The 14,939-nt window shown below is 39.2% G+C and overlaps 1 protein-coding gene across 7 annotated transcripts in view; it reads left to right on the forward strand.

The window, feature by feature from the left end:
- PIK3C2A (phosphatidylinositol-4-phosphate 3-kinase catalytic subunit type 2 alpha) overlaps window positions 1–14,939 on the forward strand; it is a 103,072-nt gene that overhangs the window by 32,734 nt on the left and 55,399 nt on the right. For 6 of the 7 annotated variants that reach the window (XR_006414285.1, XM_044425849.1, XM_044425850.1 and 3 more), the window contains 2 exons: window positions 1,811–2,983; window positions 11,716–11,816. Coding sequence is in view for 6 of the 7 variants with exons in the window: in XM_044425849.1 (XP_044281784.1) it covers window positions 1,874–2,983; window positions 11,716–11,816 (1,211 nt within the window). In the remaining variant the exon portion in view is untranslated. Of the gene's footprint in view, window positions 1–1,810; window positions 2,984–11,715; window positions 11,817–14,939 lie in introns of those variants that run through there. The other variant, XM_044425853.1, reaches the window with a different exon arrangement.

A 14,939-nucleotide genomic window follows, 5' to 3' on the forward strand; every position in this document is an offset into this window, starting at 1 on the left:
AGTGCAATTTTCTGAATCAGCAAATAACACCAAGAACAAATCTAAAAAGCAAGGAACCAAGAAAAAAGGGCTTTTGTTTTGTTTTGTTTTTGGTTGGGCTGTGTTATCAATATAATCTTCCTTTACAGAATCAAGCTTCTTGAACATCAGGCATTTCTTGTTCCATATAAGATAATATTCTTCCTTGTAACCTGTTGAACATTGCTTTGTTTACATGGGAAATTAGTGCAATGGTCATATAGTTTCTGCACTCCTTAGCATCTCATTTGTTAGGGATTGGAATGTTTATTGAATGTTTTCAGTTGAGGACCATTGTTTCGTCACTACCACAGTTTGCTCCCAGTCTTGTTTTGTCTGTGAGAATACATCTTCGCCATCTCTTATTTCCAATTGCATAGTATGTTTGATTTCTCTATCGACCCTCTGGGTGCTTTCCATATATACAGTCTTCTGATTGGTTGCCTGAGGTATGTATTTTTAATAAACAGCCAGTTGGCTTCACATAATTTTATGCTCTTGGCTTCTTTGGTGCTCACCATGTTACAGTGTGCATCCAAGAGAGGAACCCCAGTCTATAGTTCCCCCACAAATCTCCTTTAATGTAGATAGCTTCAGAGTTTGATCATTCAGTCTGTCAAGTTATTGACAGACTATATACCATTTAGAGTAGCCAAACTCCTTCATTCATCAACTTAGGTACAAATACAATAAAAACATATTAGAAAAAAACTTAAACATATCTTGGCTAAAAGTGAGATTATCCAAAATATACTAGTAGCAAGCAATACAACTCCTACCCAGACTATGCACAGGTTGAATACAGTTTGCTTAATACATCTGTATCAAATCTCTTGTAATTTTCATATTACTTATCAAGACAAAGACTGTTTAAAAATACATGCTTGTTTCCATAGTAAGATTTCTAAGTACTAAAATGGAGGAAATTTAGACCTGGATCAACAGTGTAGAGTTGAAAGACAGAAATTACAAAATATGCAATAAAGTTTCCACTACAGCTGCATTAGAAGTTTGAAATAATCTTAAATGGCCCTTCACCTGTGCAAGTTGTATATGCAGTCATTTCCTATCAACATTTCATAAAGCCTTATGCTCTGTTTTTAGGGCAAAGATGAGATAAAAATGTAACTAATAATGTGAAATCTTCAGATAAACAGGAAAATTATACAGTTAAGGTATTCCCTCCAAGGTGACCTCTAATGTGAGAAGATACCATTTTTTTGTATACTGAGATTTGCATCCATTTGAAGGGTAATGCACTTTTGAAGTGTTTGTATACTTCAATAATTCCAGAAAATAGTTTTGTTAATAAATTGGACAAGAGAAAATAGTGTATAGTAAATATATATGCAACTGGCATGAGAAACAAGGCTAGTTGTAGAAGACAGTGGTCCAGTTTGTACAGTCACCATGGCTTACAGAAGCCATGGCATACCACCATACCATTTTCCTGATCACCTGCTTGAACATATTTGTGTCATCTGAAGTTGGGTAGCATGGCTTGTTGGAGGGGAGAACAATGCTCAGATAAACCATAAACTGTTGTTGGATGACACAAACATTGGCAGGTGATTAAGCAAATGGTGGCTGAAACTCATGGCTTAAACAAGCCACAGTTTAACCCGTTGTGTAAACCATGTCAATTATTTACAAGTACAACTGCAAGTAATAGATTGGCCCTGGTTCTTCAAGCAGTTGTAAGAAATCCAGAAGCTTGTAATGGTAGATAAATGCAAAAGTAGTGATTTTATGAAAACTTCTAAAATCCATTTTTTTCTTTTTCTCCCTCCAGTGGCACTGAATCTGTCACTATTCTTGAGCCAAAGATTTTCAGGAGAGGGGACTGGAACTGTTAATGGACATCTGCTTTCACGGCATGGCCCAGATATCTAGCAGCAATGAATTCATACAACATTCATCACCATCTTTGGGTACCACAAGGGCAAAAGAAGTGGACAAAGAAGAAGCATTGCAGATGGAAGCTGAGGCTCTGGCTAAGATGCAAAAGGAAAGAGTAGTAGCTGGTAATAAACAAAGCATTGATAATTTGAGTAAGTCCTGGCCAAATGTACAATCCTGCAGAAAACAGGACCAGGATCTTATGGTATTTCCAGAGTCTGATGTCAAGAAAAAGGTGGATAAATTAAATGCAATTGATATAGAGAAACTTACCCATGCCGAGCTAGAGAAACTACTACTAGAAGAAAATTTTGAATCCAGCCAGCCTCCTATTCTACCAGCTACTCCTATTCTGAGCCAATCTTTCTCTTCACAGTTTTATTCTAACAGTACTGTTCAAAGAGGACATTGGCCACCTGGGTTGATTGGACCTTCTACTTGCACTGTACCTTCTGTTTATGCAGTATCCTCTTACAATAAACATGTTGGTATCTTTCAGAATGGCTTCCATCCAGGTATGTCTGCTTACCAGTCTACAAAGCCTATTTATCTTAGTCTTCCAGAAAGGTCCCAGTATATTTCATATGCACTTCCAGCTAGCACAACTTTCCATCCACAAGGAAATTTGCCTATATATCATTCAACACTTACACCTGAAATGGCAAAAGTGTTTGATAAGATAGCAAGCACTTCAGAATTTCAGAAAAATGGGAGATCGACCACAGACTTAGAAATGACTGGTGCTAAAGCTGCAATTAATTTGCCAACCTCTGAAAACTCCAGTGATATTAGTAAATTTGATTGGTTGGATTTGGATCCTTTAAGTAAGCCAAAAGTGGACAATATGGATATATCATATTCTGCAGAAGATGGTGGAAAGGTGAATTGTAGTACAGTTATAGAAGATCCTTGGGAAGCTGTGCTGCTGGAGAAGAAGCCCTCAGGAAAATGCCATCTTGAAAGAAAAGTTAGTGGGAAATTTACTTCTGGGGCAACAGTTACAAGAAGTCAGTCTTTAAACATTCGAACTGTTCAGCTTGCTAAATTACAGGACCAAACACCACAGGTAAAACATTCTGAATATCTGTTTTCACGTGAAGCTGAAATGTGTGTAATTGGCCATACAAATTTGTATTATACAACTCAGATGAAGAATTTAATTATTTCAATTATTTGCAGAAAATTGTGTCAGGACACTACTGAGTGTGTTTTGTACTATTTATTTGTTGCTCAGTATTTTTAGGCACCTTTAAAGGTAGAATGCTTCCAGGACAGGGCATAAGAAAAATGGAACAATTGGTTTTAATTAAACTAACTGGTTTTAATTGATTATAAATAAATAAAACTAGTAATCTAGAAATTAAGAAAGGTCAGCAAAAACTGCAAAACTTGTGTGAAGATGTGCAACCTGCCAAAACACCCAGTGGAAACTTGTTTCAGAGGTGCTGGGCCACTTCTGAAAAGACCATTCCTCATTGGGCTCACCAGGATAACCACCTTTGGCATCAGGCAAGTGAAAAAGACCCCTACTGATGATTTTAGGATCAGATCCTATTTCAGCTTCTATTCTAAGATACTTTAGGCTGTCACAGTTTTGCTGTAATCTTAACTGAAAAAATCATTCAAGGGTTGCTTAATTTAAAAAAAGCTCAGTTCCCTGTTAACTGTTCCACCCAGAAACCTAATACAGTACATTTTCAATTACAAGGGTAACCTATGAGGTAATATGGATTAAAATGTTTGGATAAAATATACCTTCTTGTCAAATATATTGTAGATCCAATGTCAGGCGTATTTCTTTAGGGCAATCATTCCAAAGATGGGGTGCTATCATGGAAAGTACTTGCAGTGGTATCCAAGCATTTGGATTGCTGTATATGATTTTAAGGTGGCATGCTGGAATCATACGCGTAACATTCACTGCTGCTACAGCACTAGTGCCAATGTCATTGTGTTAATATAGCTCCCATGCAATATCATTAAAGCTTGTTGTGCCAGAGGAGAAATGGTGATTCAACAAACTGTACTACCAAAATTGGGCAACTCACTGCTTTTTTCTTGTTGCCTAGCAAGTACTAACAAAGTTGTGCTAGAATTGGTTTTACTAGCAATGCCAATCTTATTACCTGAGTGCTTTTTTGCTATTTCCATGTGAAAGATTTCTAAAGAGTAGAAAAAGGAACAGATGACCTATCCATGCAGTAAGGAGTATCCAACATCATTGTTTTTATACCTGACTTTAATCTCTCCTCCAGAACTGTAGTTAGGAGCTCAAACAGGCCAATACCTTCTCCATGCATTTTCCTTCCCTCTCACCTGCAACCCTTAACATTCTGTGCCTCTTCAAGACCAGTGATCATGCTCTGTCCTCATAAGCCTGCTTCTGGGACCCGAGTATACAGAAACAGCTACTTGTTTGTGAGTTGCTCTAACCCAAACCTCTTGCTGACAGGTTTTCTTTTTTAATTGGGATTCGTGATATCTCTCATAACCTGCTTCATATACTGACATTGGATCTAACATGTATAGCATATTGGGTATATTACTAGGCTATAAAATGATACATTTCATATATTAAGCAGAGAAAAATGGCATAATCCTATTGCCATGCACTCAGGTCCCAGAGCATGGAGGATTGTGGGCATCCATTGCAGAGTGGGAATAGTGGCAGAGGCAATCTTTACTTATTTGTCCTACCACTATGCATTTTCAACTGGACATTTTCACCTCTCCAACTGGACTGTTTCAAAGGAATAGAGAAGGAGTTTGCAATGCCTGCAGGATAGTTTCTCTCTTCTTGCCCTCAAAGTGCACTCTTTTCCCACACTTTTAAAAGTGTAGAGAGCAGGTGTTGCAGTACTTTCCATGCAGGTTGGGAGGGAAGTCATTTCTGCAATTGTCTCTAACCTCAGATGTGAGAATTAGAACCATCCTAGGGCCTCTTGAATGCTGTCTAAAGGACCATAGAATTGTTCCTTAACTTATTATATATTGCTTCTAAATTTGGTGGGAAAGGGAGAGAGGAACAGTGTGCACACCAGCATGAGAAACACTGATGGTTTGTCTATGAAAGAGGAAGCTGTGTGATCTGTCTTGAATCAGGAGGAACTAGATGTCTAGGTTCCTTGTATGAAGAAAACATTGGTGTGGGAATAGAGGATCACAATTCCGTTTCTGCTGAACAAAACAAATTATTGTGATCTAGTATATTTACATCAATTCTCAAAAGAAAAATTCTCATTTTTTTCTCACCTAGTGTAATCTCTTCACAAGTGGTGGGCATAATTACTCTTAATGTGTTTCACTTTTTTTTTTTGGCATGACTACATAAATCTCTGATTCATATATGCCATGAGTTGGTGGTAAATTAAACAATAAGGAATTGGATTTGTCAATTAATGTTTATTCTTTAGGTTAGCTTGATTTCTGGGGCTTTTTTGTTTTTAGTTTCTGTCTGAAACTTCCACAAATGAGCATACTGTAGATAGCTCAATTCATAAGTTATGGCAGTAATCCAACTGCTACATAGTTTTTCCCTATCAAGTTTTTAATCTGATGTTTTTATGTGCAATACTTGTCTTTAACCTTATTGTTCTAAGTTGGCTTGCTAGGGCTTAACCTAAGAGGCAGGATAGAAATAAAAAATGTCAGGTAATCTTTGCTTCTCTTACAAATTTGGGCTTTTTTGGTGCATGAAAAACATTCAAATTTAAAATATTAAGCTTGATGAAATTTGCTCTGAGGCTTATGAAGATGGACATTTAAAGTTCATTATTTTTAAAAAATCTAGTTACAGAGTACAGTTGGACAGATTAATTCAGACAATCTGTCCAAATAATAGTTCAGTCCTGACAATCAAACTGTTGAATTAGCTGTCCATTAAATGTAGTGAATTCTTTGGTAAAAGAGCTGTGACTGTTCAAATTAAATTTATGTCATGTTCATTTGTGAGGTTGAAGCTCTGTGTGGTATCTTCATAAATTAAATCCTTGTTTTACTCTTGATTCAGTTCTAAGGACAATGCGAACATTCAGGTTTTAAATGAGAGATTTATTTTTTCTTGATACTTTTTTTTCAACACAGAAATATTACATTCTTGTAAACTTGGGAGTGGAAAATAATATTTTTAAAAAATCAGTTAAACGAACAGTGAGACACCCATATCCACAGGGGATAGGTTCTAAGCCCCCCAGCAGATGCCTGGAACCAGATATTAGCAAACACTATAACCTGTACAGTCAGCTCTTTACATTTGTGAGGATGAGGGCCACCACAGAAGTGGAAAAACCACAAATATTTCTAGGCCCTCTCCAGATTGCTTCTTCTTCCTCCACCCCTTTCTCTGTCTATGTTAGCTGGGAGCATGACGACTGGAGCAGCAACCAGGAAGGCAATATAATTTTTTATATGTTCCTCATGCTGTTTGTTGAGAGAGACAGGGCTCTCTCAACAAACAGACTCACTCCCTCTCCTTGCAATTTTCTATTTACTTTGTTCAGACTGTGGTCAACCGTGGTTAAGTGAAACCATGGTATCTGAAACAGCTGATAGGGGTTTTACTATGCTACAATGAGCAGTCACATGCATATATTGAGAAATAAGAGTACCATTTTCTTCATTTTTTAAAAATAATACATTTCTGTCACAACTGTGTTTACTTGGAAATAAAATCTGTGAGACTTATTTCAAATTCGGAGTGCTTAGTTCTTATTACTAATCTTAAATTAGTAATAAGATTAGGACTACTGTTTGATTAAGATTTTGGGGAGAGGAAAGTTATATATATAGTTTTTGGGTTTTGGTATTCCTTCATTTTTAAAAAACTTCATTTTTCCTTCATTTGTTCATTCATATTTGCAGAGGTTATTGTAACTTTGTGTATCGCCAAGTTCACATGTGGTGAGGTAGGGGCTAGCTCGTGTGGAGATTGTTTTGGACTCCCTCGGAGAAAATGATCTCCTTGCGAGCAAGCCGGTGCCTCGCCGTGCATGTGTGTGTGTGTGTGTGTCCGTGCGCCCCCCACCCTGCCCCTTGCCCACACTGCCTTGGCGGCCCACGCCCATCACTGGCACCTTTCAATTGGCCCCCTGTTAAAGTTTGAGGACCCCTGCTCTAGACAAAGCATCTTTATTCTGATATATTTCTGTTACATGCTTATACTGCATAGGAAGTAAAGATGGTTGAATGTTCTTGTAATTGCTCTCAAGTGGGAGAGATGGGAGAGATGATAAAAGATGGAAAATGAGGTGGTGAATTCTGGAAGCTCATAGATAGGAGAAACACAGTTTTTCAAAAATATCTGAGATCCTGTCTTCCCTTAACCTTTGTTGCTATTACAGTCCCACCGCCCCCGTCCCATTATTTCTGAACTATCATCTCGATGATTATGATGATGATGCCTAAACCAGGAAGATGTCATTGCTGATGGGTTTCTCTTTGCTGTGTGCCACTTTTTAAGGGACTTGATGGAGAATTCTAGAATTAGAATTTTATCCTCAGGGTGGGGTAAGCAGTCCAAGTAGTCCCTGGGTTATGAATGTCTTAAGTTATGAACTACTTGTACTTATGAATGTGTGGACTGCCATAGACCCTATATGAATATCTCTACAAAAAGCCGTGAATAACTCTAGGGAACTATGCAATGCATTTAGCAAAGCATCATCAGTAGCTGTGTAGTTCCAGACTTCCTAGAGATGCAGCAAAGTTTTCTAGAGATACAGTATTCATGACTTTTAATTCCAGGTATCAGCTCAAGCATACCCAAGCCAGTGTGTTTCAGGGCATGTGTAGGGCCTCAAGGATGCAGCAGAACCATAGCAAAATAGTTTCTGGGAAAGACAGATGAGTTTCCCCTGCTCTGTTGTTGTTGTTGAGCTTGAAATACTGTTTTTATTCATAACTTCCTAAACCATGACGTATCATTTTGTTTTAGCTTTGTTTTGTTGGAACTGTGGCATTTTATTATTCTTATGGTTTATTGTAAATTAGCAGAGCAACTCAAAAATATATTCAAAAAATGAACAGACAGCATACAATACTTGAAAGTGCTCATGTTTGTGATTTTGTTACAGTCTGTGCAAGTATGATAGTGACCTTGCTTCTTTATAAGACACTGATTTGAAAGAGTGTTCTAAACTGTTTTAAGAACAATTTCTTTTACTTGTTTTGTACAGTACTGTATACCTAAACACACATACAGATTCTTTTTCTCTTCAGTGCCTGTACTTTATTATTACAGTATTAAGATCATTATTACATAACTGTGTTGTGTTTAAGATGTTTTAGTGAATATGGAAGTGCTTATTCAGTATTTAAAAGCATACTAAGTGGTTTTTTTGTAAGACAAACATTTGGCTTACTCATGTGATCCAACTTACATATAAATTCTACTTAAGGATGTTCTCAGGAATGGAACTTGTCCATAATCCATGGCCTACCTGTTTACAATAATTCTTCATGGACTGTCAAAAATCACTGAAAGAGGGTTTGAGAAGAGCTGCCTAAAATTCTAAATGCCTCTTATTCTCCTTCTTCCTTCTGAATGCCTTCCAAGATTTATAGATTGTTTGGGTGGGGTGCTACATGACTCTGGTTAAGAATCACCAAGGACTATCTCTATCCCACCTTTTTCATTGCTGTTCCTCGTACTGGGCTTTCATGATTTTCATTAATGGATTAACACAATAGTTATACATAGTCAAAAACTAGCTTCAGTAGATAGCCCTAAGGAAACATTGGTCTTAAAGAAAGCTTTGGATTTGGAAAGCTTGTTTACTAAGCCTTATTTATTACTCACCTGGCTTCCAGTCTTTAAATCTAGTTTAAGGAGAGGGTAGTTGGGAAGCACAATTGAAGGATATGTACCTTAGCTTTGGTTGCTACTGTTCTCAACTTAACTGAAGTGAGCATAAGTGCGAGTTTGCAGGCAAGTGGTTTTGTGTCAATGAGAGAACTGTGGAGCTTCTCCGGCTATGTATGAAATACAGCATAAAGGTTAGGAGTAATTCCCACATTGCTCTCCAGGTTCAGAATTGAGAGGGTGCGCATGACTTTATCCATGTACGCTCTTCTTTGCTCACACATGAGCCATAGCCCTTCTTCTGAGCTTAAATTTGGAGTGAAAGATCATCTGTTCTGTCATATAGCACTTTCAAGGCCTTCGTTGGTCATTATTAGAGCCAAATAAGAAATACTTTCATGTTCTACATGGAAGAATAACACAAAATAAGCAGTTTGTGTTTTGTTCAGTAACATCCTGTGTTAATTCCAGCGCTATCAATCATCATAAAATCTATTTCTGGGGCTAAGCATTTCCAAAAATTTCCCACATGCACTGAATATACATTTGCTGTATTTCAAAGATATATGCAGATTTTGGTGGTTTAGTGTTATATTAACAAGCCTTGGGCTCATGTACTTCATTCCTCATCTCTACTCTGACATGACTATGAGAAGAAAATTGAAAGTATTTGCACCCATTTTCAACTGTAGTTTGTTATGTCTGGGATAAACTGTGCTTGTTTTTACTACAGATTGTCTGAAGATGCCTTTTTCAGACTTGGCTTTTTCAGGAAAACTCTAGTTAAAACACTAGTTAAAAGTGTAGTTCCCTGTTCAGACTTAACAAAAAAATGCAGTTAGCTGAAGATGTGAGCAAATGCTTCTTACCACCTGTTGGCTGCAACAAGGGATGAGAAAGGCGGAGGGAAGCAAACTCCTCCATGTAATGTTAAATAGAGGTTTATCACTGCATCCAAACCAGGGCAGTGCCTCTACCAACAATTGCCTAGAAATGTGACACTTTCTGTGATTTAGATCCAGAAATATCTATGTAAGAAAAAGGCACATGAAGGCTCCTTAATATTTCGAAAGCCATACCAGGCCCAAACTACTTTCCATTATTTGCTATTGAGTAGAAGATGTTTTTCTAAGCATGTGCTGCTGTTAAGAATGTACTTTGGCACTGTCAAATGGGACATTTCCTGCTGTGGCATGATCATGTGACATGTGCTTTAAATCAGAAGCAAATGTGTGATTAAAGTAGCTGGCACAAAAGTGTCACAGGTGGAAGGAACTATGGAGTTAAAGTATCTGTTATTTTCATGTCATTCATATTGCCTTGTATGAGATACTTGACTAATAGCAGCTGTATAAATATTTATTCAGGTCTTTTAACATTATGAATAAAATGTTCCACAGATTTTTGAAAAAAACCTACTTACATCTTGTTTCAGAATTTAGTTTTACGGGGATACCATTGAATTTTGTATCTTGGAAATTAGAAGAAGACATAAAAACTAGGACTATTTTAAGACTGTATAACTAGGATAAGAATCTTGTGTGCTCTGTTTTATTTAGCATAAATTCCAGATTGAAGTCTGTTCCACTTGGTTGAATTTTAAAGATGGATTCAGCACAAAATATCCACTGTGTACTTATTGTTATTTCATTGTGTTAGGTTTGAGATTTCATATTTAGTGGAATAAAGATTGCTTATTTAGTGAGATATCTTAGCAAAGTTAGTGGGAACAGCAATTTTCCCATGGTAAGATGTATAAGGATCTATCCATATTGTGTTTATATGTGATAAATAATAATATGCATGTATTATATCTCAAACATATTATACTTTATGCATATGGTATATAATAGAGAGTAAACAAATGCATCTCCAGATTGGTAGTGAATGACAGTTAATATGCTGCTTCCCATAGTATACAGGAAAACTTTTCAGACACATTAGATGGTGGGAAATTTCTTCAGCAAATTGCATCATTGCCTGTATCATTGTGGTACTACAAAAACCCTGCTTAGAGAATAATTAAGAACAAATCTTCTACTTTTTAACATATGCGGGGGTTTGTTTGCTTTTTTGGCTAATCTAGTAGTAAAGTAAGGATTTACTATTATCTCAAGCCATTTATAGCTCACTTTATAAACTGGAAACAGACTGCATTGTTTGTAGTTACTTGAAGATTTGCCAGAAACAGCGCCATACACCTATCTGTGAGGTACATATGTTTGTAATCAATGCCTTATGTCCAGTATGTTTTATTAGCAGCTCAGCCTCAACATATAAGGCCTTCCTTCCATTGCTGAAGCAATCTGATGTTGCAGTTTTGAGTGAGTTCTCCCATTGAGCTTTACAATTTTGAAATCTTGCTGAAGGAATGGGACTTCTCTGAACACAGCATAGAATAGATACTGCTATTACATTGAAAGGATTACTAAACTTATTGTTAAATACAAAGTGCACATTTTGTGACCATGCTGTTATGAATGCAGGCTGCAGTTTAGTCTCTTCATATTAGAACCCTTTGGAAATAGATTAACCTGGGATTATATGTATGGATGATGATTTGAGAAGAAACAACTGAATAACATTAATTTAGATTTTATAGTAGAACTTAACAATTTAACCTTACTGTTCAAATAATATTACCTTAATTATGTATATATTTGTTCTGAAATTAAAGTCCCTTCAGCTAGACCTATGTCATATGCAGGGTTGGAGAGCATCCATATCTACTTGGAAAGTCCACTTTGTATAATAAAATTGAGTTCACTGTAAAATGCTTATGTGTTGTTATTAAAGCTGAGCTGTTTGCTTAAATCAGTGCAGTGTTGTTATTTGTACAACATATAGTTAAAAACACACTCATTTTCATGAATCTGATTAGATTGCTTATCAGTGTGCTAGCAATCTAAATAGGCTACTATTCTAATTAATTGTTGTTTGTGGAAGATTTATAGGAGTTGCATCTGTCATTGCTTGACTTCTCTATCCTTAAATTTCAGACAGACATTGGGACCAGTAGCCTGCCAACCAGAAATAAACTTCTAAAAAATACTGAAAGACAAAATCAAGAACAAGCAGCATTTTGTGATGCCATTGCAAAGTAAGCAACAGTTGAGTGCATACTAACCCTAAATAATATAGTGGAATGACTAATATATATACACCTTCTAAGGAAAGACATATGACCATTCTTTCTGTTAATTTGTCAAAATATATAATTTGGATATTTTGTTTTATACAACATATGTTATAATATATGCTTTGGCTAAATGCCTAGTCATTGCATATAAATCTGTTTTAGCCATCCTGTTGTGCTTTCAATAGGAGTGGAACCTCTCAGTAAAGTACTGTTGTGTAGCCAGTTGCTGAGAAGGTTGAAAAATTAAAATCTGTATGAAAGACAGGATGGGCCTAACATGGCATTTCTTTCACATGTTGTTTTTTAAGGTTTTCTGACTTTTAAAAGGGCAGACAGTCTGCATACATGTCTGTTCCGGTAAAGCTTCTGTATGTAACTGAGTGCTTGTGTTGAATGGGAAGAGGTCTGATGTGGTGATTTAAGTAGGTTGACTTTTGTTGCCATCTGTAAGGTGTGGGGGGGAATTTTGACTGGGAATCCACCTCTGACCTCTAATATTAGTAGTGGACTGGATTACAGTCTTGCTGCTTTCATACCACAATTCTCCAAGTACAGTGGAGTATAACAGTGAACTACACTGCAGGTTTCTTGTATACTTAGCCCAACTTGCAATAGTGGTCCAATATCTTTGAGGAATAATGGAGGATTGATTTGGAATACTAAGAGCATGACTCATAGTGTTTAATATGAACTCCACAATAACCATTCTTCTTCGTTGTGGCCTCTGTGCATCACACATGTGCGCAAGTCATGTGGGTGCTGCGCCTGCGCAGTGCCTAGGCCGGAAGATTAGAAAGCTATTGGTTTTGGCAGGAAAACTCCCCTCCCCTCCCCCTCAGTGGTATAAATAGGGTGGAGTGTCCGCCATTTTACTTAGTCTTTTCAACCGCCGTTTGCTGTGCCTTGTGCCTGTTTGTCTCTCGCTTAGATCCTCGTGCTCACTGTTCATTTTACACTTTTTATATATCTTGTTTCTATCTTCCTCTTCTACTCCAAGTTTTTCTCTTAACCATTCTTTCTTCAAACCTTTTGTTCCTATTAAAAAACACCCAAAAATATCATCTTACCCTCTGCACTATCTTCTCCTTTGTTTTTGCGATGGCGCAGCGAGCGGCATTCCGCAAATGCATTGAATGCGATTCCAAAATGTCGCCCTCAGATCCACACGACCTATGCCTCCTCTACCTTGGTGAGGAGCATAGAACTGAAAAATGCGGCCACTGCTTGGCATTTACCCAGCAAGCTAGGAAAAATAGGGATAATCGTCTCCACAAACTCCTATGGGACCAGGCCTTGATGCAATCAGACCAATTGGTCTTAAGGCCTGGCTCCTCTTCGGCTGCACCCTCTCAGCGCTCCGCCTCTACCACTGGTGCACCTGTGAAGCGCCCTGCTCCGGCTTCTGCTGCTCCTCCACAGTGTCCTTCAAACGAAGGCGCCACCTCTATGGAGGCCCAGCAGCTACCTTCTCCTCCAGCCAAAAAACGGGAGAAGTGTAAGCATACCAGCTCAGACAAGCCCTCAATACACAAGAAGCCAAGGAAGGAAAAGGCGGACAAGCCCACCCGAAAGGGCAAAAAACCCGACCACCCCAAACATCATGGTTCAGGTTCATCAAGCTTTTTGGTACCGACCTCTGCTGCGGTACTGACGCCCTTGGGACCAGCCCTGCAATCTGTGATGCAGGTGACTCTGCTGGGATCCCCCAGGCAATCTATTCGGCCTGAGCGCACCTCCTCAACAGCCAGAGGAGTCGCTTAGGGAGTCAATTTCTGATGGAGAGATCAGAGACTCCCCACTGAGGGAACGCTCTCCGATGCCCACAGCTGAGCCACCTGCAGATTCACCATCGCCTCCCAGACGTTGAAGCCGCTCGTCTGAGCACCAAGATGAGGATTGGTCAATGCCTGGATATAGTGGTTTCCCCGGCTGGGGTGATTACCAACCATACACCTTTTACCCTCAGGACCGTGAGTCACCATCGGTCCCGAGAGAGGCCCCATCTATGTCGAGGCATATGGAGAGAGGACATCCAGCCTCTCCAGAAACCTCATCTTCTAGCGAATGCCACTGCTACCACGAAGACTCGGATGAGTCGGAGGTTGATTCTATGTCTCCTGATGTGGCTATCACCTCCCAAGGCCCCGCATCCCCTGACGAACCGCATGTCACCTTTGCAGAGCTCATCTTCCGCCTCATTCGGTCTCTGGAAATCGAGGCCCATCATCGCCCCGGTCCTAGTACCGATCGCTTTTACGACATCGTCAGAGGAGAGCAGTCCGCAGCCATAGCCCTTCCACTCATTACGACACTTCATCAGACTATGGTCCAGCCCTGACACCAACCGGCTCAACCACAGGCTACGTCTCGTCGGTACAAGGCCATGTACCAGGTTTGGGAGGATGACATCCCATTCCTGCTCCATCACACAAAGCCAAACTCGGTGGTGGTTGAGTCCTCCCAGGGCAGGGAGTCGAGGGGTCACACGGCCCCTTGTGACAAGGAAGGGAGGAAAATCGATATGCTCGCACGTCGAGTCTATGCGGCCTCTGGGCTCGGCCTGCATATATCAAATTATGAAGCAACACTGGCACGTTACCAGTACTTCATAATGCAAAAACTGGATAACGTTGCCTCCTCCTTTCCGGACCACCAAGCGGACTTGGCCAGGAAGCGATGCAGGTGGCGATACAACAACTCTCCACTGTCAGGCACCACGTGGACACTGACTCGAGGGCCCTCGTCAGTGCCATTTCTCTGTGCCGCCACATGTGGCTACAAATTTGTAATTTTCCAGACGATATGAAGAGGAGGATCGAGGAAATGCCATTTGATGGCACCGGACTTTTCCACCAGAAGACTGACCATAAACTGAAGTCAATCCACGAATTGTGCATGACCGCACGCCGCATGGAGTTTCCTCAGCAAAAATGTAAGTGGCAATGGCCTCAATCCTCCTACCGCCAGCAATATCAGCCTCGACAGCACTACCAACAAAGACAGCAATGTCGAAGGCAGCAGCCACAACAACGCTTCTCCCAGGGCCGTCGACGTTTCGACACCGAGAAGCGCCAATGTTGACGG

The sequence above is a fragment of the Varanus komodoensis genome, unplaced genomic scaffold (assembly GCF_004798865.1).
Source record: "Varanus komodoensis strain SLA01 unplaced genomic scaffold, ASM479886v1 scaffold16, whole genome shotgun sequence".
NCBI classification, from domain to species: Eukaryota; Metazoa; Chordata; class Lepidosauria; order Squamata; family Varanidae; genus Varanus; species Varanus komodoensis.